The 21,789-nt window shown below is 33.8% G+C and overlaps 1 protein-coding gene across 1 annotated transcript; it reads right to left on the reverse strand.

Moving 5' to 3' along the window:
- Window positions 1-355: 355 nt before the first annotated feature.
- LOC145584621 (cytokinin dehydrogenase 6-like) lies at window positions 356-3,315 on the reverse strand. Its single transcript, XM_081641436.1, has 5 exons — window positions 2,435-3,315; window positions 1,975-2,102; window positions 1,492-1,752; window positions 1,115-1,377; window positions 356-999 (listed from the first exon to the last, which is right to left on the reverse strand). The coding sequence occupies exons 1-5, from the start codon at window positions 3,030-3,032 to the stop codon at window positions 678-680; spliced, it is 1,572 nt and encodes a 523-aa protein (XP_081497562.1). The 5' UTR covers window positions 3,033-3,315; the 3' UTR covers window positions 356-677.
- Between the last annotated feature and the right edge of the window lie 18,474 nt (window positions 3,316-21,789).

Here is a 21,789-nt window from a genome sequence, read left to right on the forward strand (position 1 = left end):
GGAACTGTGGAGGTTCCATGAATTAAAGCATAAAAGGAGTCTTCTAACATTTTTCATACAACGAGTCATCTTATCAGACTCCCATCAAGTATAACTTGACTCATACTTGATTATCCGATCAATACTTAAATTCTACCCAAAATTGGTTATTGGGTATTGACAATTGACAGTTGAAATAGTTAGAGTTCAGCAGTTATATGTATCTGTGTTCAACACGAGGACCTGAGCCCAAGTAACATAGCTTGCTGATAGTCTATGTACGGATTTAATGATAAAATATATGTTCCATAACTTCAATATGTACATTTATTCAAAGTATCAACAATGTATACAAGTAGTAATACAACCTTGCATGAAGTCAAACAAATAGCTTGGTTTAATCGTTAGTATGCATCATACTAAATAGGTTTCTAATTCCTAAGCCCCTTTTGATGTATATTATGGCTAAATACATTAACATATCCTTGAAAGCAATGTTTAAGCTTTAAGCCACTAATCAACTGTACTGTCACTCTCATAATTACAGTTTTCTGAGGTGACAAAGCAATAATACTCTATTATAATGCTTTTTAGTTTTTAATTAGTAAGCATGTTTTCTTTCTACGACATCTCTATTCATTCTTCCAAATCTTGCTTTTATAAAGATTTTAGCGATATTGTAGCTTTATTGATATGTGTCATGAGAAGGGTATAGACTTTTGAAAAATTCTGTGTCCTGGTGCAAGAATGGCCAAAGGATCATAAGTAGATTTTCTTTGTATGAAGATTTCCCATCTTGGACCAAAGTGTTCTTTCCACTCCTCTTGTGTGCTGTAGTGGGGCAGATACTGCTTGACACCTAGTCGCCCTGATTCGCAGAAATCTAGAATCCTTTTGTTCTGACTCAAGATATGGTCTAAGCCGTCACTTCCTGTCGAAGAAGGTACTGCTGAGGATAGAAATGCCACCAAGTAAAAGATATCCTCTTCTGGAATAACAACTGAAGTTCTGTTGTCCCACCTAGTAAAAAATAAAAATCGCAATCTTAATCATGTACTTATTTTGAGTCATGTAGTTTTTATTTGTTAATCACTTGGATGTTGAAGAAATTATTTAGTATGTAGTAGTGTAGTACCTGGATTTGTTTACTGGATATATAAGAATGGGACCATTGCTTGTGTCCTTAAGAATGTTTCCGAACACTTGGCCTGCGAATCTGTGGATGCTGCTCTTGGGGATTAAGAGGTTGAGCCATGGGTGTGGCACTTCCCATAACCCCTTTGACCGCAGTTTAATCTCAGACACATGAACTCGATCTAAGAAGTCGATGTATGAGACTTCTGCTATGAAAAGAGTAGATGAGATGTAGCTTAGTTGTGAAAGCAAGAGCTTGATTTCCTGCACCAAGAAAAAATGTAATTAGAAATGGGAAGAATTAGTTTACGTCATGTAATATATACTGATAATACTACTGTTAATCTGTTATACTACCAATCGAATAGCTGGTTGTACCTGGTCTGCAAGATCAGCTTCCTCATGATTAAAATATTTTGCCATTTCTAAGCAGTAAAGTGTTTTCCCATCTGAACTGAATTGACTAGCTTGAACTGGATCCTGTGGATTGAATGATGTTCTCCAGTTATTTAAAAGACCTGTTCTGTTTATCATGACGAAACCTTCAATGTAATCAAATGTTTCCTTTGCTGCTATGAGCTGTTCTTGCTCTCTGACAAATGTGTCGAAGTCTGAATACAGAACTCTGATCCATTTCACCTACATAAGCAGATCTTCTGTTAGTTAGCTAGCTAGATATATGAAGGGGATCGAGAAAGATTTTGTTCTTCGTACATTAAAAACTTCTTCCTCCTAGGCCATATTCGAATTTTAGGCCATCCTAGAAATTACTGTTCCACTTTCCAAATTTAGTAAGTTAAACTTTAAACTTTCCCATGTTACCCTTAAATCACAATGTTAGATAGAAGATGAAGTATATACCTTATTAGGGGCAGGTTCGAGAGAAATTCTAGCTCGAGTGATGATGCCAAATTGTCCAAGTCCTCCAAGAACACTATGAAAGAGTTCTGCATTTTGATTCTTGGAACAGTTCACCACTTCTCCTTTACCTGCATTAAGTCATCTTCCAATAAGTTCTAGTATGAGTATAATTATTACTAATAATAGTGGGGGCTAATCGCATATTTCTATTTCAGGATAAGAAGGATCAAGCTGCAACAAGAGGCCAGGTGTGATTAATAACTTTTTTAAGTCTAATTTCAGATAACAGCATAATTATGTAGGACAAAGTTCAAACAAATTATCTAATGTGTTTGCCAATGTTTATCTTACAAGTGTAGTCTACTAGTCCTTACTTTTACTAAAGAGAAAGAAAAATGAAAGAAAATGAATAAAAATTATAATCATGTTGATTTTGATGGATTTTGGGATTCAAACACACCTGTAACAACCTGAAGTTGGTGGACATTGCTAATTTGTGGACCGTGTTGAAAAGCCTGTCCACTAACACCAGCATTGGACAAAGTACCTCCAACTGAAAGATGAAGATAATCTGTCCAAGACTTTGGTGTTAACCCATGTTTCAGAGTCTCATGCAAGATGTTAATCCAGAGTTCACCACCTGAAACATCAACATAAGGCTGGACACCTCCATTTCGGACTACTTGTATTGGATGATGAACTCGAATCGATCCCATATCGATCACGATACCTTGGTGGGCTTGGGATTGGCCTTGAAGCGAATGGCCACAGCCTCTTGCTGCTACTGTAAGGTCAGAACTCTGTCCCATTTTCCAAACATGTTTTATGGTTTTGGCTATATCAGGAACTGACTTTGGGTGAAGAACTGCCAAAGGGTGGAACTGATATCTGTTGCCAAAATCGCGGGCTGCATGGCTTATCTCCTCGAAGCTAATTCGACCCTCGAGTGGAAGAATTTCTAAGGGTAGAAGAGGAGTGGCCATAGTAGTGCTTATGAACAAGATCATGAAGCATTTCTTATGGTAAAAACTACTAGAATCAGTAAGGTAAGGCTTCATGTTATTGTGTTTTTCACGACTCGTATATTGAAAATTTACGAATTTTGGATGTTTAGAGATTGCAAGATGAACACGAAGATGAAAGGTATTTGTTTTATAGCAAGATTTTAGGGTAAGAGATTCCAAGAAAATGAAGGGAATTTAAAGGTGATGTTGGGTGCCTCAGTCAACTTCTCTTTCTTTCTTACCGTATGGAGACTGCCAACTACATTGGTGGAAAGAGTTTTATTTATTTTTTATTAAAATAAGTTTATAAGATTTTCTCTCTTTTTATGTTGATAGATTTTAGTGTAAGTTGCTACGGAATGTGCAATTTACAATTTTATTAAGAGGAAACAGGCCACAACAAAATAAAGATATTCACCAAATCTGTTATCAAACACTTTTTCCCAACAGTATCCAGCACAAAGGCCATCCTTTTCCTCCTCAGTGGGATCATTTATGATGTACGACGTACCCTTCTGTTCTCAAATAATCTTCCTCATGTACGCGTATATTAAAGAATTTAATAGGATGGGTGACACCGTGACAGTATGAATGAGAACATTTTCCAATTTGAACAATGAAAGTGTTTTTTGTGCACATTCTAAAAGGAATATAAGAAGATTATTTGTAGAAAGAGTGATAAACTAGTATCCTTTATCATGCAGTAGTGTGGAAATAGCATTCATATTGTTCGAACATACTATAATAAAGAATCAACCAAGATTTTACGGTTATACCTTTTCTAAGATTGGCTCATTTCATCATAGGATTCATATCAACTCCATAAGACCACAAATTCAAATCTTTTGCCCCATTTCTGTGTACTTCACTTTTTTTTTATTATTAAACTGGAAATGGTCCAAAAATAAAAGCAGTTGGGGTTAGTTGTCAACAATAGAATGAGCTAACCATGGTCAAAACTACTTTTTAAATCTATATATATAAACCCCACGTAGTGATATAGGTTATTTGAAAATTGCACCTCAAACTTGCAATTTGAATGACAATAATAATATGATCTAAACTCATTCACCTGATTAAAATAACGTAAATGTGACATGTTCTTAACCCGAAACTCGGCCAGCTCAAACCCAACATATATGTCTCCGTTCTCTTTAAATAGTAATAACATAAGATTTTTAGTATACTTTGCATGAAAGATAAAGGATATTTCTCAAATGAGTCATAACTTGATTTCCACTCTCAAAGACAAAGGATATTCCTCAAATGAGTCCCAACTTGATTTCCAGGCTCCCAGCTCACAATGTGAGATAGGAGTTGAATGATATGGTCAATACCGCTATTTCACCACCTCAATCTCGTATAGTTTGTATATATAGTGCCAAAACTACCAATGTTGTTAATTATTTTGCATGGAATAAAATCATATAAATGGCATTGAATTGTTGTAGGTGTTGGACATTGAGTGGACAAATCTAATCAAAAGATATGATGAGAAGGAAAATAGAGATAGTGAATAGATGTTGGGTTTGATGAGAAAGAGCAATCGAGGAGGTACAATGATGGGTCCATGGGACATGTGAAGATCAAATGGGCTAGTTTTAATAGGGTGCTAGGATGGGGTGAAAACGTACCCATTTGTGGCCCTTTTTTCTTGTGTAAGATAGGACACTTTAAAGAAAAATATTGCCAAATTTTAATTATTAATTAATTTGATTTGAAGCTTTTAGTCCCAACAACTAGACAATATCAAATGATTCTTTAATTTTGCATTATGCAATAACTCTGCTCATGTTCAATGCAACACTTCTATTCCAATTTTTGGCATTACTTGTTGCTTCTGCATAAATCGGATTTTGTTTAACTTATTTTAAGTTGAATAAATTCATATAAGAGTTAATAAGTTGTTGTTGTGGTATTTTTTCTAGTGGATTTTTAGAGAATGATTTAAACATTATTTTAAAATAAATAAATTCATATAAGAGTTAATATGATGATTATTCAAAAATTAATATTGAATCTCCTTTATAGTCTAGTGTCTTATAAAGGCATCTCCTATGTATTATTTGTCAAACATTTCAACAAGTTGATTTGTGAAAGTTGCAATGAGAATCATCATTCAAGACAACTTGGACAATGTCATCAAAGTTCATTCCCTCTATGTTGCTAACATGTTTTTATTATTGGTTGTGTAAGCAACAACTTTTCACAAAGGTGTCATTCTAGCCATTAAAACACCACATAATGGAAAAAAAATATATATTGAGGACGATAATATCATCATTATCAAGTTTGTCCAAGTTCTTTGGAATCTAAATTTCGCATGGAAGATTGAACACTAATATCATAACCAAGCAACAAATTAATTAACTTGCAGATGTTGGACACTTGCTCATTGATTATTTAGATATTTTACTTCGCAATTAAGAACTTTATTACTTTAAAGCCGATACATTAAGTGTTTTGCTCAAAGTAAAGGAGAATCTGTTGAAAAAGACTTTGAAAACTATCATTATCTTCAACGTGCTAATGTTATTTTTTCCATATCATCATAGGAAAAAAAAAATAAAAATCTTTACCATATGGGAAGTGTAAATTGTTCAAACACTTCAATTCGTGAAAAATAATAAGATTGAAACGGGCAACAAAGCCAAATCATACATGGATTAATATAAAATAAGACTTTAATTTGAAATCGCTATGATAAGGATGCAGTATCTGCCTCCGTTTCTTATTAGTTGCAACAAAAGGGTATTATGGGTCTGTTCTCTTCAGCTTAATTTCAGTTCAGTTCAGTTCAATTCAGCCCAAATCAGTTCAGTTCAGTTCAGTTCAGTTCAATTCCTAATTTTCTTCTCTCATAAAATATTCATTTCAGCTCAATTCAGTTCACTTCAGTTCTTCTCAGTTCAGAAAATTAGAACAGGCCCTATATATTGACTTTGATATTAGCTATGAGATTACTGCCTCCATATAAGAGTCCTTAATTACCAAAAATTAATTCAGATGCAATGTTGTTTTCATTCTATTCCATCAATATATACTAATCATAATTAATTATGCATAATTATTAACTATTCAAATAATGAATCATGCATAATAATTTTGGAATGCCACTTGGTAGGCATAGATTAGACATAATGCAAAGACATGTAAAAGAATCAAATTGGTCTAGTTATTTTCTATTGGAAGACGAGAATAAATGGCTTAAGTAAAAGACAAATTAGAGGAGTTAAAAGGTGACAAGAGCTGATCTTAGGATGCTTAATTAAAAAAAAAAATTTGGTTCATTTAACGATCAAATCAATTAGTACTGTATTTAATCTTGTTAATTAGCAAATTCAAACGCCCAAGAACAAAGATCGCTCTTATCTTGTTCCCCATCGCACTTCCAAGGTATTCTTGTCACTGCTTTTTTGCCTCATGCTTCCAAGCAAACCCAATTTTATTGGTTAGATTAATAAAAAAATTGCAAATTAATTGACATTTTAATAAATAAGTCAACAATTTATTATGAAGAAAATGTAAATAAACTGTTAAATGGGGCTAAATCGTCCAATCATAAGAGTCTACTTTTGTAAGTCTTAGGAGGTTTCATTTCAAAACCATATGACAATGAGATAAAGTAGTCCCTTGCCTTAACTTTATAACAAAACTTTCTTGTTTTTTTTTAATGTGGGATACACATTCTAAGAAGGTATGATAACAGTGCGAATTTGGACAGGCTTTTTATATCCCAGATCCAAATTCATTTTTCTAATTAGTTAAATCCAGATTCGATCCAGATCCGTTAGTTGGGTATAGGAACTGGGATTTCAAATCTAAATCCAATGGGTCCTACAGATCCAAGTCCTATTGATTTCTAAATTTCCCAATATTAATCGAAATTTTGATAACCTAAAAAACACATGCTTGTATTAAATTTAGACAGATAGATCTGTATCTTAGAATAATCGACAAAATTTGGCTTTTTTGCACTTTTCATGTGCTAACTTTGACGATAAGTTTATACTAATATATATTATCACATAAAATATTGTTAATTATATATTAACATAAACTTTCATAATATTAAATTTTCAATAATTTTTATGAATATAATGTATAGTTTACGTTAAAGTTATTATGGAATGTATAAAATAATGCTTATAACGCACATTGAAAACTATATGAAGTCTAAATAAGTATAACTTTCAAATTCGACAGAAGTTCCCTCTAGGTTTTCTCCTTGGAAGGGTTTGTTTTGTTCCCTCTAGGTTTTCTCCCTTGATAGGGTTTCTTTACCTAGCCTCCATTGTTAGGTTTTTTCAATTTTTTTGAAGGTTGTCCTTCTCCCTTTTCTCTCCATCACTACCATCTCTTTTCCTCTTGGTCTCAGTTGTGAATCTTTGTAAAGGCTTCCACTGGTGTCCTTATTGTTACTGGTGTTAAGCCCCAAAAACCTTTATTTGCTTTCAATAAATAGATTTCACCCTTGAGATGATGATTTTTCTGTTGAATTTATTTTCTTTTATGTTTGTATAGCGAGAATTGAAGAACTAGGGTTTCATAATCTCTACAAAAATCCAGAGGACCACATGAGTATTTTCACTCAAACGACTACGCATCACTGGATTTCAAGACAAATCAGTGCAAACTCACAGGTTGTATTGTTTCAGATGAAGTTTTTTATTAAGGCGATTGTTATCAAATCTACGATATATTCAGTTTTAAGGTGTTCTGTATATGTGTTGGAATTCTCGATTTCTTAGGAATTATATGTAAATGCCGTTTGACTATATTTTATAATGAAATCTCTATATTCTTCATATTTTTTTCCCCTTTTGAGGACACAATCTTTTTTAATTTTCATATCAATTATTTTCTTTTAAACCATATTTAATGTCTGCCACGTGTACATTCTAGTTTTGTAAAATATGACCCAATTAAAGCATTTATAAAGGGCTTGTTTGCCAAGTATCAATGTAACACCCACTCACCCAGACACGGAGACACCTACTTTACAAAATCAACTCTTTCCCTAAAAGCCCTAATTCATCACTCCATGACATTGTACATTGCATATAATCTAATACAAACTGTAGAAATATTACGTCATTTTTTTAATTTCCAACGTGGAAACAACGTGTAAACCAAATTATAGAGATAGTTTCATTACAGTATAAAGAATATATAAAGCATGTTGAATTAGGTATCTAGATGGAGTTTGGTTGTTTGTGTTGACGCACAAAGGGTCGGGATGTGTGGATCAGGTAATGATGGGTCAACTAATTCTAACATACCAAATCAAGTCGAGTTAAGCTTAATTATATTCGGGTCAAAGTTGGGTTTGAGTATGATTGGGTACATATCGAATTTGGGTCCGTCAATTTTAGGTCAAGCCATATCGAGTTCCAGTGAGCTCAAATTTGGATTTAGTTAGATTTATTGGATCAAAATGAATTTAATATACTTTAGATCAGATCATTTCGGATTAATTGGTTAGATCTCATTTCAAATCAATTTAGTTTCGGTTAAAATTTGATGCTAGTTATTTTGATTATTAGCTAAATCATAGTTCAAATCATTTTGTTTAAAATTTGAGATTATCAGTGAAGTTATACCCTCTATTTTGCAGTGATTGTCACATTTTATTTTATGATCTTATAAGATAATTGATCACAATGCTGTATATTTCATTTACCATAATAGTTCCCAGTTTAATCAAGTCGTGGGTAGTTTTGAGTCAGATAAATGAAGGTTGGATAAAATGAGGTATTTTTCGAGTATCATTGGTTTCGGGTAGATTTCGTTTCAGGTTAGATCAAATTCAGATTTTAAATTATCGGGTTTTACAGGTTTTGGATAAACAATCTATAAGTTGAAACCAAGTTGGGTTTGAATTGTAAATTACCGGGAAAAGTCGATTTCAAGTTAACTTCGAGTTGATTTCATATTGATTCGGATAAAAGATCCTCGGGTTCAATTAATTCGAAAACAGTTCGATTTCAGTAAATCTTTTGGATCAGAAAAGTTTTTGACACCCCTAATTAAAGCTTGTCAACTTAGGGCCTGTTCACATTTACTTAATTTCAGTTCAGTTCAGTTCAGTTCAGCTCCAATCAGTTCAGTTCAGTTCCAATCAGTTCAGTTCAGTTCAGCTCTTAATTTCCCTCTCACATAAAATATTCATTTCAGCTCTATTGAGTTCAGTTCAGTTCCAATCAGTTCAGTTCAGCTCCAATCAGTTCAGTTCAGTTCAGTTCAGCTCAATTCAGTAAATATGAACAGGCCCTTAGTTGTTTCGTCAAATCTGCTGAAGATTGACCCCTTTATTTATTTTTTAAATTGCTTAGTGCAGGAGCATCGCTTTTGAAGTCAATTCCACCACAAAATGTACATGACTTATATTGTACACTTGCTAGACAAAATTTTATTCCGCTCCCTTCTTAATCATTTGACACAAATTAAAAATCTCAATTTTATAGATTTATATCAGTAAATTTACTTGAATTTGCTATTGGTGTTTCATAGATTAAAATTCTTACATGCACTTGAGTTAACTAAAGTTAAGTAATACACCTTGTAATGTGTAGTGGTTTGAGACTTTGAGTATTTTTATAGGATCCCAAGCAAGTGCCACGTGGAGGTAGGTCCTCGAGTTGAGTCATATTAATATAGCCAGTTGTTACCTACCTATGTTCATTATATTTTTGGCGGTATAAACACTCATACAGAAAAACATGTGAATTTAGATTTTCAAATTATACATGCAAAATCAACAAAATAATTATAAAATTCGGACAAATTAACCATCTTTATAGCTATCCTTTTTTTTTTTTTTTAGTAATGCATTAAAAGTAATGCACTAATACATATAACTACAATATATATAGTCATATTTTAGCTCAAAATCATAGATAATTTTAAATAGTTGAGACAAAGTTTCTAGAATATATATATATATATTAGGGGTGAGCAAACCGGGTACCCGGTCAAAATTTTAGGACCCGGACTTGGAATTGGTTGAAACCGGGTCCTAAAATTCGGAACCGGAATTGGAATTGGTTTAACCGGGTCCTAAATTTTAGGAATTAAAATTGGAACCACCGGGTACCGGTACCGGTTCCGGGTACCCACTTATGTATGTAATTGTTAAAATATAATACAAATTATAATTCTTATTTTAGTTAGTATCATTATTAGTGTTTAATACTTATATTTATATATGCATTAAGCTATTTGTATTCATGTTAGGCATTAATTTTTTTTTTATTGCACAAATTACATACATTTAACATATTTTTATTGTTTAAAATTTATTTAGCTTAGGATATATTGGGTAACCGGGTACCCAACCGGTTCCGGGTCCAAAAATTTGAGAATTGGAATTGGAATTGGTTATAACCGGGTCCTTAATTTATTACCCAGAATTGGAACCACCGGGTCTAATCTCGGTTTCGGACCCGCCGGTTCCTAACCAGTTCCGGTTCCAATTCCGGGTACCCAGAATTTTTGCTCACCCCTAATATATATATATATATATATATATATATATATATATATATATATATATATATATATATATATATATATATATATATATATATATATATATATATATATATATTGGTTGACTTAAAAAGATGCTTGTAAAGCTTATATGAATCCATTAGCATGAGAAAGCTAAGGTTGGTTAATGGTTAGGTTAATATCCAATGACAACGTATCAAGGTCCAGAGCACCATCATAGCTTCAAAGAATAAAAGATGTATGTATATGTAGACAATATAGTGGTGGACAAAAATTGTTTTAGTGTCCAAAGTTGCTTCTTCTACTAGTCTTTGAGTGGTGACCACCATCTTTTCTTGTTTCTTTGACCTTAATTGCTTGACTCACTTTTATACAAGAGCTTTTGAATTGTAATGTGGAGTAATAAATGGAAATATAAATGTAATTAGTTTTAGAATAACGGTTCATAACCTTGCTGTCACGTTGGTTTTAAAAAGCATTATTCAAAAGGTTAAATTAATGGTAAAAACTATGTCTAATTTTTATACTGATCTATTAATAGCAATTACTAAATTTTATAATCGTTAGTTTAACTACGCACAATAATTTATTTCTAATGAAGACTCCTATTTTGGTCCTTAACACATGCTTAAGTGTATATTCCAAATGCATTACTTGGCTAGACTTTGCCTATACATATACGAAAAATATGAAGAAGAAATAATTTTTTTAGAATAACTTATATCTTGTCACCCTAGCTAATAAATCCTTTGTTCCTTAGCAATTTTTAATGCTCATATTTTGAGCTTCAATCAATTTTTTCTATCATGCATGATAAAAAAAATCATACAAAATTGACACTTTGAAACTATACATGTAAAATGATTATGACTATTAAAAATGTTATACATTTTAAAATGATTATGACCATTTCTAAGGATTCATGAATGTAAACTATTTTACATATTCATAATCATCTGTTTTTTTTTTTTTTTAACATTTCACGATTCATGTCACATCTAATTAACAGAACTTTCTTACCAAGTATTTTATTTACAAATTAAAACTATGGGATATTGGGATGAGTGTTTTGGTAGAAATTTTTAAACCACCAATCAACATGTCTACTATAAAAAAAAAAAAAAAAATGTCTACTACTCTATTTTTTGTTTTGATATAAAGTTATACATTGTATATAGGTATATCTAGAGGTGTTAAATCGGGTACCCAGATGAAGTTTGGTTGACCCACGACGGGTCGGAATGTTTGGGTTGGGTAATGATGGGTCATTTTAATCTTACAAACCAAATCAAATCGGGTTGAGCTTCATCAGATTCGGGTTAAAGTTGAGTTCAAGTATGGTCGGATACAAATCGAATTGGGTCGAGTCAAATTCAAGTCAAGTAATATTGAGTTAAGATGAACTCGGATCCGGATTTTATTGGGTTTATATGGGTGATATGTCTATTTTATATAGTGTTTTACCCCCATCCCTTGGTCGTAATTGGTAGTGTTTTTGGCTCTTTTGGGCCACTTTTATTAATAGTTGTTATTTTCTAGTGTCTTCGTAGTTTTGGTTGAGTTTTGTAGGGAATTGAACATTTGGAGCATTTTCCTGGGATTTTATGGAGCGACTACGAGCATTGGAGGAGCACGACCGCTTTTCATAGCCCAAGGCCGGTTAGAGTCATCGAACCGGTGATTAAGGGCTCGATATATGAGATACCGAGCATTGGACACCGAGTATTCAAGCCCCAAAGTGGAAATCCGGAGTGGGCTAAGAAGTGAAGCCCAATCGAAGTCCAAGCAAAGCCGAGCCCTATCAGGCAACCTTTGGCTCGATCGGGCGGCTGCCCAGAATCAGAGGGCGAGGAAAAAGGCTGGCCCGATCGGGCGCGTGTTTCTGGCGGGAGATTAGGCGTCGTTTTACTTTATTTTAACTTAGGATTTTCTAGCTTAGTATAAGTACGCTTTTGTTAAGCGAGTTTAGGACGACTACTTACTCTCTTTCTCTCTCTAACTTTTTTCTCTCTCTCCCCTTAATTAAACTCTTAGCATTATTTTCTCTCTTGTTTTCTCTCTCTACAACTCTTGGTTTAATTCAATCCTTTAATTCCGTCGACTTTGGTAACGATTTCTTCTCTATTAATTTCAGTGATTTTATTTCTTTATTTCATCATGACTTGTTTGATTGCTTTGATTAGTTTAGATTTAATTATGCGTGAGTAGTTTTCTTTCTAGGGTTGGTGGGGATCCATAAATAATATGAAGGGGTAATTTTTTATTGTTGATTGTCAATGCTTGATTAATTTTCTATTGATTGATTTAATGCCGTGCAATTAGATTAGGCCTGGTTTAATTTGTATGAGTTTAGCAATATTAATTCAAGATTCGAGAGATAAGAATTGATGTTTAGGATTAGTTTCAATAGGCGGGTTAATTTATAAATGGTTAAGTTGAAATTCGAGAGATGAGATTTAATACCGGTAGATTAATTCTGTGATTGTAATACGTAGAGAAAGCCCTTTATGATCTGATTAATTGATGCATTGATGATTGATTATTATGTTTTACCCTGGAGTATTATTTATTGGTGAACCTATGCCCTAGGTCTTTTATTCATTGATTTTTCTCTACCTTCAATCTTAGTAGTTTAGTTCCCATTCGATTTTAATAATTAGTTACTTAATAATTTAGATTGCTTTAATAAATTAGGAATAGAAAGATCAGTTTCTCTGTGGATTTGATCCTACTTCCCTATCAACATTAGTTAGAGGATTTAGAAATTACTTTTGATTGGGTGATACGACTTTAGCCTGTCAATGGATCAAAGTGAATTTATTTGACTTTAGATCGGGTCATTTCGAATTCGATTAAGGTGAAAGTCCTCATAGATCTCTCCTTCTAATTTGGTCAACTAATTAAGGTGAAAGTCCTCATAGGCTATTGAATTTGGTGCTCAATTTTCAACAGAGCTCATATGGGCTTTGTAATCAACAAAGGCCCAACTCTAATATTTTTGGAACATAATTGAACTTGGTGTGGTTTGCCATTTCCAATTACTCCAACCCAACCTAATTGATCATATCTTTATAGGAGAGTGTTCAGACATGTAAACCTTTTTTTTTTTCTTTTTTTTTTTTTTTTTTTTTTTGCATTTTTGCAAATGAGCCACCAGGGGTAAATACCAATTAAAATTTAAACTTACTTTCGATAACACCCTCGTTAATCAAAATTGAAACAAATTTGTTGTTACAATGAATTGAAAATGAGTTGTGATTCAACCTGCCTTAAAATCTACTTCGTATAACTATACTAAAACAGAGGGCGCTCAAAACAATTGCTCCACATGTCACCTTGTCATTAAATTTTTTTTTCCGCCCTTTGTCGATATCATCCTAAATAAAGCAATTAATCCACTCAATATTTTTAAGACTTTTTATTTCCAATAAATATATAGTTCCTATACACTATACTATTAATTAATCTTATGTTGTATTTTTGTCCTTAATGAAGTAAATCTTTCCATGCAAATTATTAAACAATATAATCTTTACTAAATATTAATCAATTTCTCTTCAAAAAAAATATTAATCAATTTGATTCGTTTAATATTAAACTTAAAGTACTCTGAAAGTTAAAAGATCTTTGTAGTAAAATATCAATTTTCTTCTCATCTTAATTTTTTTTTTTATTTTTATTTTTTTTTTTTTCATTTGGACTATGTTATCATTGTTAAAAAAAGACGGTGACAACTTTGCTTGGGCAAATACAAACCTGAATGGCTGAATATGCTACTTTTGCAAACAAAACAGCAGTCCAGTCAAGTTTTGTTTATATGTTACATGATTTCTTATTGTTCAAATTTTACATTATTCACACACATTGTTAATTTCGTTATGTGTGATTTTGTAAATTTCGTCTTGATATATACGGTGTAGACAACAATGACCACTTCTTTATAGGACACCTCAAAATATGTATAAAAATTTAAACCATCTACACAGACAACTTCTTCATAGGAAGTGATATCTTAAATTCTATCCTTCAATTCTACAAATACAATTGCTATGTCAAAATGCTACAAATACAATTCACCTCTTTAAATTAATTTAGTTGTTATTACAAAGATTATTAACCACAATCTATCTATCTTCTATAACTATATATACTAGATCAAAGGGCACTTCAAAAAATAGCTCCACGTATCACCTTAACATTGAAAATATTCCCGCTCTTTCTTGCTATTCTAAATAAAGCTATTAGTTCACCAAATTTTTAAAGACTTTTTATTTTCTATAAATCTTACGCATAAAATTCGTATATTATAATTACGAAGTACTAAAATAATAGTTTTCATAAATATTTAATTTGATCTTATATAATATTTTTTACAACAAAATATATATTATGGATCTTATATGATACAAGTTTTGTCTAGAAAGATGAAAAGAATTTTAAAAAATTTTCTTGGGTATTCTCTTTACATGCCTCAAACTAGATGTGATGAATAGGATATAATTAGGTAACTAATGATATACTTTGACTATAAAATATACACTAAATTAAACATATACACTATATTTCACAAAAGATGGTAACTTTTAGATAAAATTGTTACCATGCATAGTGGAATTAGAGTAAGAAGAAACATATCCTGTTGATCTTATATAATACTACGTATAATAATTTTGCCAAAAAAAAAAATATATAAATTTTTTATTGATATGAATTATGTGATATAGTTTATGTCTAAAAAATTTAACTGCATATATATGTACATAATAGTTTATTATTTTTCTTAAATAAAAAAATCATCATATCAAGTAAAATTATCAAAAATAAATATCATTACACATGTAATAATATACATAAATAAGAATATAAAAGATGAAAGGATTTGGGAATATTTTCATGAGTATTCACTTTACCAAAAAGTCACCATATATACATGACACAAGCCTCAAACTAGGTGTGACGAATAGAATACAATAAGGTAATTAATGATATGCTTCTATTAAAAAAAAAAAAAAAAACCTAATGATATGCTTCGATTAGAAGATATACACTATATTTAACAAAAGATAATAACTTTTAGATAAAATTATTACCGCGCATAATATATGAATTGCGTGATTTTAGGAGCAAGTATTACACTATTACCAAAATATATGCAATGGGGCAAAAAAAATTAGAGACAAAGGAAATAATTGGACTTGTTTTTCTAAGGCAAAAAAAAAAAAAAAAAAAAAAAAAAAAAAAACTCAAGGACCTACAAAATATGGAATTAAGATTATTTTTTTTTTATTTTTTTTTATTTTTTTATTTTTTAACTTAAAATTTTATAATGTTAATATAAATTATACGGTTTCCATTAGATAAGAAACATAAGCTCTCTAGTAAACAGGTAATTTTAATTTATAGCAGGATAACTTTAGTTTGGCAAACTTTATATGTGGCCGGTCACACCGTGTGATCGGGCCGAGTTTAATTACTCGAGTTACTCAGTCAGGATTACTCGAGTTAATCAATCAAGGGTTACTTGAGGGGTTTGATCAAGGGGTTACTTGAGGGATTATTTAAGAAATTACTCAATCAGGGGTTATTTGAGGGGTTTAGTAAGGGGTTACTCGGTCAGGAGTAACTCGAGTAACCCTTGATGAAGTAACTCGAGTAACCCTAGCCATTCGAGTTATTCGGTCAGGGGTTTCTTGAGAGGTTCGATCAGGGGTTAATCGAGTTCATTCTTAGATCAGGGGTTACTTAAAGGGTTACTCGAGGGATTACTTGAGGGGTTACTCGAGTTACTCGGTCATGGGTTACTTAATGGGTTCGGTCAGGGGTTACTCGGTCAGGAGTAACTCGAGTAACCCTTGACAGAGTAACTCGAGTAACCCTGGCCACAGTGTGGCTAGCCACACAGAGAAATCCCCCCTTTAGTTTACCTTGGGGGTAACTTAAGTACCTGATTTAAAATTTTATGAGCACATTAAGAGACAGAGAGAGTAGTTTTTATGTTGATTAAACCAAATGTACACATAAGGGTAGTATTGAAAGGAATGGTGTCCTTCGAACAAGTGTATTATTCTGATAGAGGGTTCAGAATAATTAGAAAGCTAATTATTCAGTGAGGTCAAGTGATCGGAATGCCTGGGTGGAGGCCGCTTCCGATCTGTAATATTAATGTATAATTAATATTACATCTTAATCTTGACTGAACCCTTCGGGTCACACCCAAGCAACTAACGAACCGATGCGACGAATCAATTCGGAAGGAATTAATGAGTCGACCGAGTAATTAATATTTAGACGTCAGAAATTCGAGCTTGGAGTGTCGAAACCGAGCGTCGGAAGTCGAGTAAAAAATAATAGAAGACGAGACGAGAAAATTACTAATAAATCAACAAAATTACTAAAATACCCCTAGCATCGGAATGCCTGAGTGCTTGGGGCATATAGCCTAGCAAGCGCACCAAGCCGAGCCTAGGCTAGCTGGTGCCTGCTAGCGCACCATGGCTAGCTAGGCTGGCAGCAACACACTAGCACCAAGCGCGCATGTGCGTGCTTGCTAGCAGCCATGCTGCAGCAGCTAGCAGCAAGGGCCAGCACGCATGGCTCGCCAGCCCGCTGTAGCATGGCGTGCTGTGTTGTGCCTTGCTAGCAAGCTGCGGTTAGCAGCCCGCACCTAATGCGTGGCGTGCTAGCATGCTGCAGCTAGCAGCAGCCTTTGGCCAAGAGCAGCCCGCACGCATGGTGCTAGGCCTGCTGGGCCGAAAGGGGAGTAGCAGCAATGGCAGCCCACCTTGGGTGCCTTGGTGCCCAAGTATGGGGATGCCACATGGCGTGAACTAATTGGGTGTTTGGTGTTGTGTTGGCCGGCTATGGGAGAAGGAATGGGGAGCAAGTTTGGTCCCCCCTTTCTCCAAACGGTCCTCACCTAACCTCTCTTGTAAGGATGTCACTTGTTGATTTATGAGTAGCTTGATTATTAATTTTATTTTTGATTTAAAATAAAATGGAGAAATCAAATCTCCCACATTGATGGGTGAGCTTTTCTCACTCTTGCATTTCCCTATAAATACCCAAGTTGGGGTATTGGGAAAATCGCTTGAGTAAGTGTTGAAAAAGGCATCACCATTACTCGGGTTTTAGGTCGGGCTTAACTAACTCCTAAGCAATAAACCATTTTTGGTGCTCGGGTTGCGGGTGGACTTCGTTGGAGGTCCTCGTGTGAGCGGGGCTAAGAGCTTTCGAAGTAAGAGCTCAATCAAGTGAGCGAAGCACGCGACAAAGGTATTAATCTCTTTCTTAATCTTGTGTTTAAGTTAATTTTGCTTTATGGTTATAATTATTATCAGTGTGATCTTGGCTCGGGTTTCCTTCTGCGGTGGGTCGGACTCACCGAAACCTAACAGCGGTATCGGAGCCTTGCTCATTTATTTTTATAATCATATTTTTCAAGGTGTTTTTATGGCTTAATTTTTTTGGTTTTAAGTTGCTAATAAGATTAGTATCTCGGTTTTATTATTTTTAAGCCCGTATTATAGCTGATTTCAGCCCCGAACCCAGATTTTTGCCCAAAAATTGTTAATTTTGGGTGGAAAAGGCATTCTGGAAATGGTTTTACCCTTGTAGGACTGTGTTTTTAGCCAAAAAAGGACCAGAAATGCCTTTTTTGACGGATTTTTCGTTGTGACGAAAAATTTTAAGTCTTTCTAACCTTGAATCTTAATGGCATATTTATGGTGGTTATGTATTTGGTTCTTTCCTTAATTTATATGCAATTTTAAACATCTTTAAGCATGGTTACTTGGTAGTAATTGGTGCTTGAAAGTTTGGTTTTTATTTTCACATAATTGCAAATCCATTGCATTAAAGTGTGAAAATTTGTTATTTGTTGCTTCCAAGTACTAAAGATTCAATCTTTAACTGTTTTAAGTGATTGAAACTTTGAGTTACTAAATTCCATGAATTTTTTATTTAATCATGTATTAAGTTGATTGGAATCATAAAGTTTGAATCTTGTGATAGAAATTTCATTTATCTTCATATTGGAAGATATAATTTTTCAAGGATTCACAAGTTAAAGTTGGAACCTTTATTTGAATATTTGTGTTCATAATTCCAACTTCCCTTTATTTTTGTCAAAATCTCATGACTAATTTAAATTAATTAAATTAATAGTGAGTATTGCCCTCATTCATTTTATTGCATCAAGTTGAACCAATTTTATTAAAGAATAGTTCTTGGAAATAATTTTGGTTTTGTGCACTTGAATGAATTTATTTAAGTTGGACTTGTTATAATTTTCATTTTTCTCAATAAATTGATTCTAAAATTAATTTAGAATTAGTTAAAAATATCACACGAAAATCGGGAATTTTTCCCGAGGCACGAGCACATAAATTGAGGTTTAAGAGCCTCAAGCAAGCTCTCGGCTAGCTGGGCTGCTAGCGCAACCCACATGAGGCTGCCGAAGCTGCTAGGCGTCTCGAGTGTTGTGTGCATGCGAGTTGTGCGCATGGGGGCAGTAGCTTGGTGTGGTAGCCTGTGCGTGCGGTGTGTGCAAGTGAGTATGGTGCGCTGCTTGATGTGTGTAGGCGGGGTGCGCAAGGGTTGTGCGGGCTATGGCTGCTAGGCAGCATGAGCCCATCACTACAGCAAGGTTAGTGCGTGCAAGCAGCAGCCTCGCACCCCTGCCGAGGCTTGGTGCCTAGCAAACCAAGCCTTGTTGCTTGGTGCTCGGCACACGAAATTGATGGGCTATGTATTTTGCGTTTTTGCCGATTTTAATTAATTTAATTTTTTTTATTTATTTTAATTAAAAATTTTGAGACTAGGCCTTGGTTTTTGAGCGGCATTTGCAAAATTTAATTTTGGCAAATATTTGGGTTTACAGACTTAATTAATTGGATTAATTAAGATGGATGCAGAGTTTAGTGGGAGCTTCAATTATCAATTACGCTAAATTACATAATCAATTAAACAACTTTGACTAGTTTTAATTAGGCATGTTAATTGGATTAACGACCTAAATTAGTTACTAGTTTACGCGCGTTTTATGCATTGTTACTTGTTTTATCGTTATAAAATGCATGGGCCATTCACAAATAGTGAATGGGTGAATGAAATGTGTATTCTCTCACATGTTTTATAAAATGGCAACTAGTGGGGCCCGATTAGTATAAAAAATACAGAGTGCGATCTGTGATGTATTTTTGTAAATCTAAATACGGTCTGCGAACCGTTGAGTATTTTGTACCTTAATATTTAGATTAGTCCTAATCGTAGATACTAGTATTTGCATAATTATGGTTATGTCTTGAAGACGGAGGTTCTTAGTAGACGAAGCCATGAAGTTACAAAAGTTGTCCCTTGAAGACTCAAGGGGTCATGCTAGTTGCCAAATGCATCTTTATTTATGTTTTCGATATATATCTATTTATGAATATTTATATATGAATTATATGTTAGATGCATGTTTAGGATTTCGAATGTTGTGATGATTAATTAAGTTCACTTAAATCAACCAACATAGAAATCCTAGGTCCCTAAAATATTGAGTGAAATTGCCATTCCAAAACAACACTTATTGACTTATTGAGAGCAGTGATGGGCTACGCCAAAGCGAGGTATCACTATTACTCCCTAGGATACGTAAGGCATACCGGGTATGCAAGTTGGTTTTGGTTATACTCAACGATATGAGTGATGAAGTCCTAACATGTCGTGGCAAAGTGGATAAGTTGTTGAGAGAGCATTAGATGCGACGATTTATCCAACCAAGAGTGGCTTGGATCCATTAGCAAAGCGTTGCTTACCTTAGGAGATTGAGTGTTAAGATAAGCCAAAGCATGCTTAACTACTCTTTATTTCTTTGGATCTTGGAATCGACTTATTCTCACTAAAACAGGGACAATTTTAATGTGTGAATAAGACGTTTAAATAAGTTTGATTAAAATGCATGATTTCAATCTTATTTAAGTATTATGAATGGTTTTTCATTTCAAATTCTTTCAATTGTGGAATCATGTCTTCAAATAACTCAAACAACCAATTCTCGTTGCACTCAATTCTCGAAAAGGAGAAGTTGAGTGGGCCAAACTTTCTTGATTGGCAAAGGAACTTGCGTATAGTTCTCATGCAAGAACAAAAGGAATATGTCCTTGATGAGGAAATGCCCAAGACTCCAAATGAGGAGGTGACTCAGGCTGTCCTAAACCGATGGCAAAGTGCCCAATCGGGATGTCAAATGCATCATGTTGGCCACAATGTCTCCCGAGCTTTAAAAGACTTTCTTTGAAAAGGAAACAGCTTTTGAGATCATTTCTGAGCTATAGAACATGTTCCAAGAGCAGGCCCGAACTGAAAGGTTTGAAACCCACAGGCAGATCCTTGAGAGCAACCTCAAGAAAGGACAGCCAGTCAGCCCACATCGGCCACATGTACTCAAAATGATAGGATTTTTTAAGAACATGGAAAAGCTTGATGCGGGGTATTCAACTGAGATGGAAATTGACATCATTCTCCACTCGATGCACAAAGGTTATGATCAGTTCAAGATGAACTATAACATACACAACATGGAGAAAACCTTCACCGAGCTTCATAGTATGTTGAAGCAAGCCGAGCAAACGCTCAAGGATAAGGGAAAACATGACATGCTCATGATAAAAAAGGGCAAGCCGTTCAAATTCTCAGGCAAGAAGAAGAAAGACTTTAAGGGGAAGGGTAAGAAGAAGACCTTTTCGCCTAAGTCTAAAGCTACCAAGGATAACAAGGAGAAGAAAGGAGCGTCTTCTAAATCTGATTCCGAATGCTTCTATTGTAAGAAGAAGGGACATTGGAAGAATGATTGCCTCAATTTCAAGGAAGATAAGAAGAACGGAACTGTTGCTTCTGGATCAGGTATGTTTGTTATAGACTTAAACTTCACTAGCTTAACATCATGGGTATTAGATACCGGATGTGGCTCACACCTTTGTTCCAATTCTCAGGGACTAAGGGACATTAGGAAACTAGTGAAGGGAGAGGTTGAAATCCAGGTCGGCAATGGAGCCAGAATTGCAGCTGTATCCGTAAGAACTCTCAGTTTGTCTTTGCCTTCTGGGCTTGTTTTGGAACTTGAAAACTTTTTTTATGTTCCCAACATTACCAAAAACATTATTTCAATTTCGGCGTTGGACTCCAAGGGTTTTGAATTTCGAGTAAAGAACAATGAATGTTCGTTTTATCTCGATAATGTTTTATATGGTATTGCACATTCTGAAAATGGTCTTTATGTGCTTTCTTTGGACAAACAAGTTTATAATTTGAATAA

The sequence above is a fragment of the Chenopodium album genome, chromosome 16, assembly GCF_948465745.1.
Source record: "Chenopodium album chromosome 16, dcCheAlbu1.1, whole genome shotgun sequence".
Taxonomy (NCBI): domain Eukaryota; kingdom Viridiplantae; phylum Streptophyta; class Magnoliopsida; order Caryophyllales; family Amaranthaceae; genus Chenopodium; species Chenopodium album.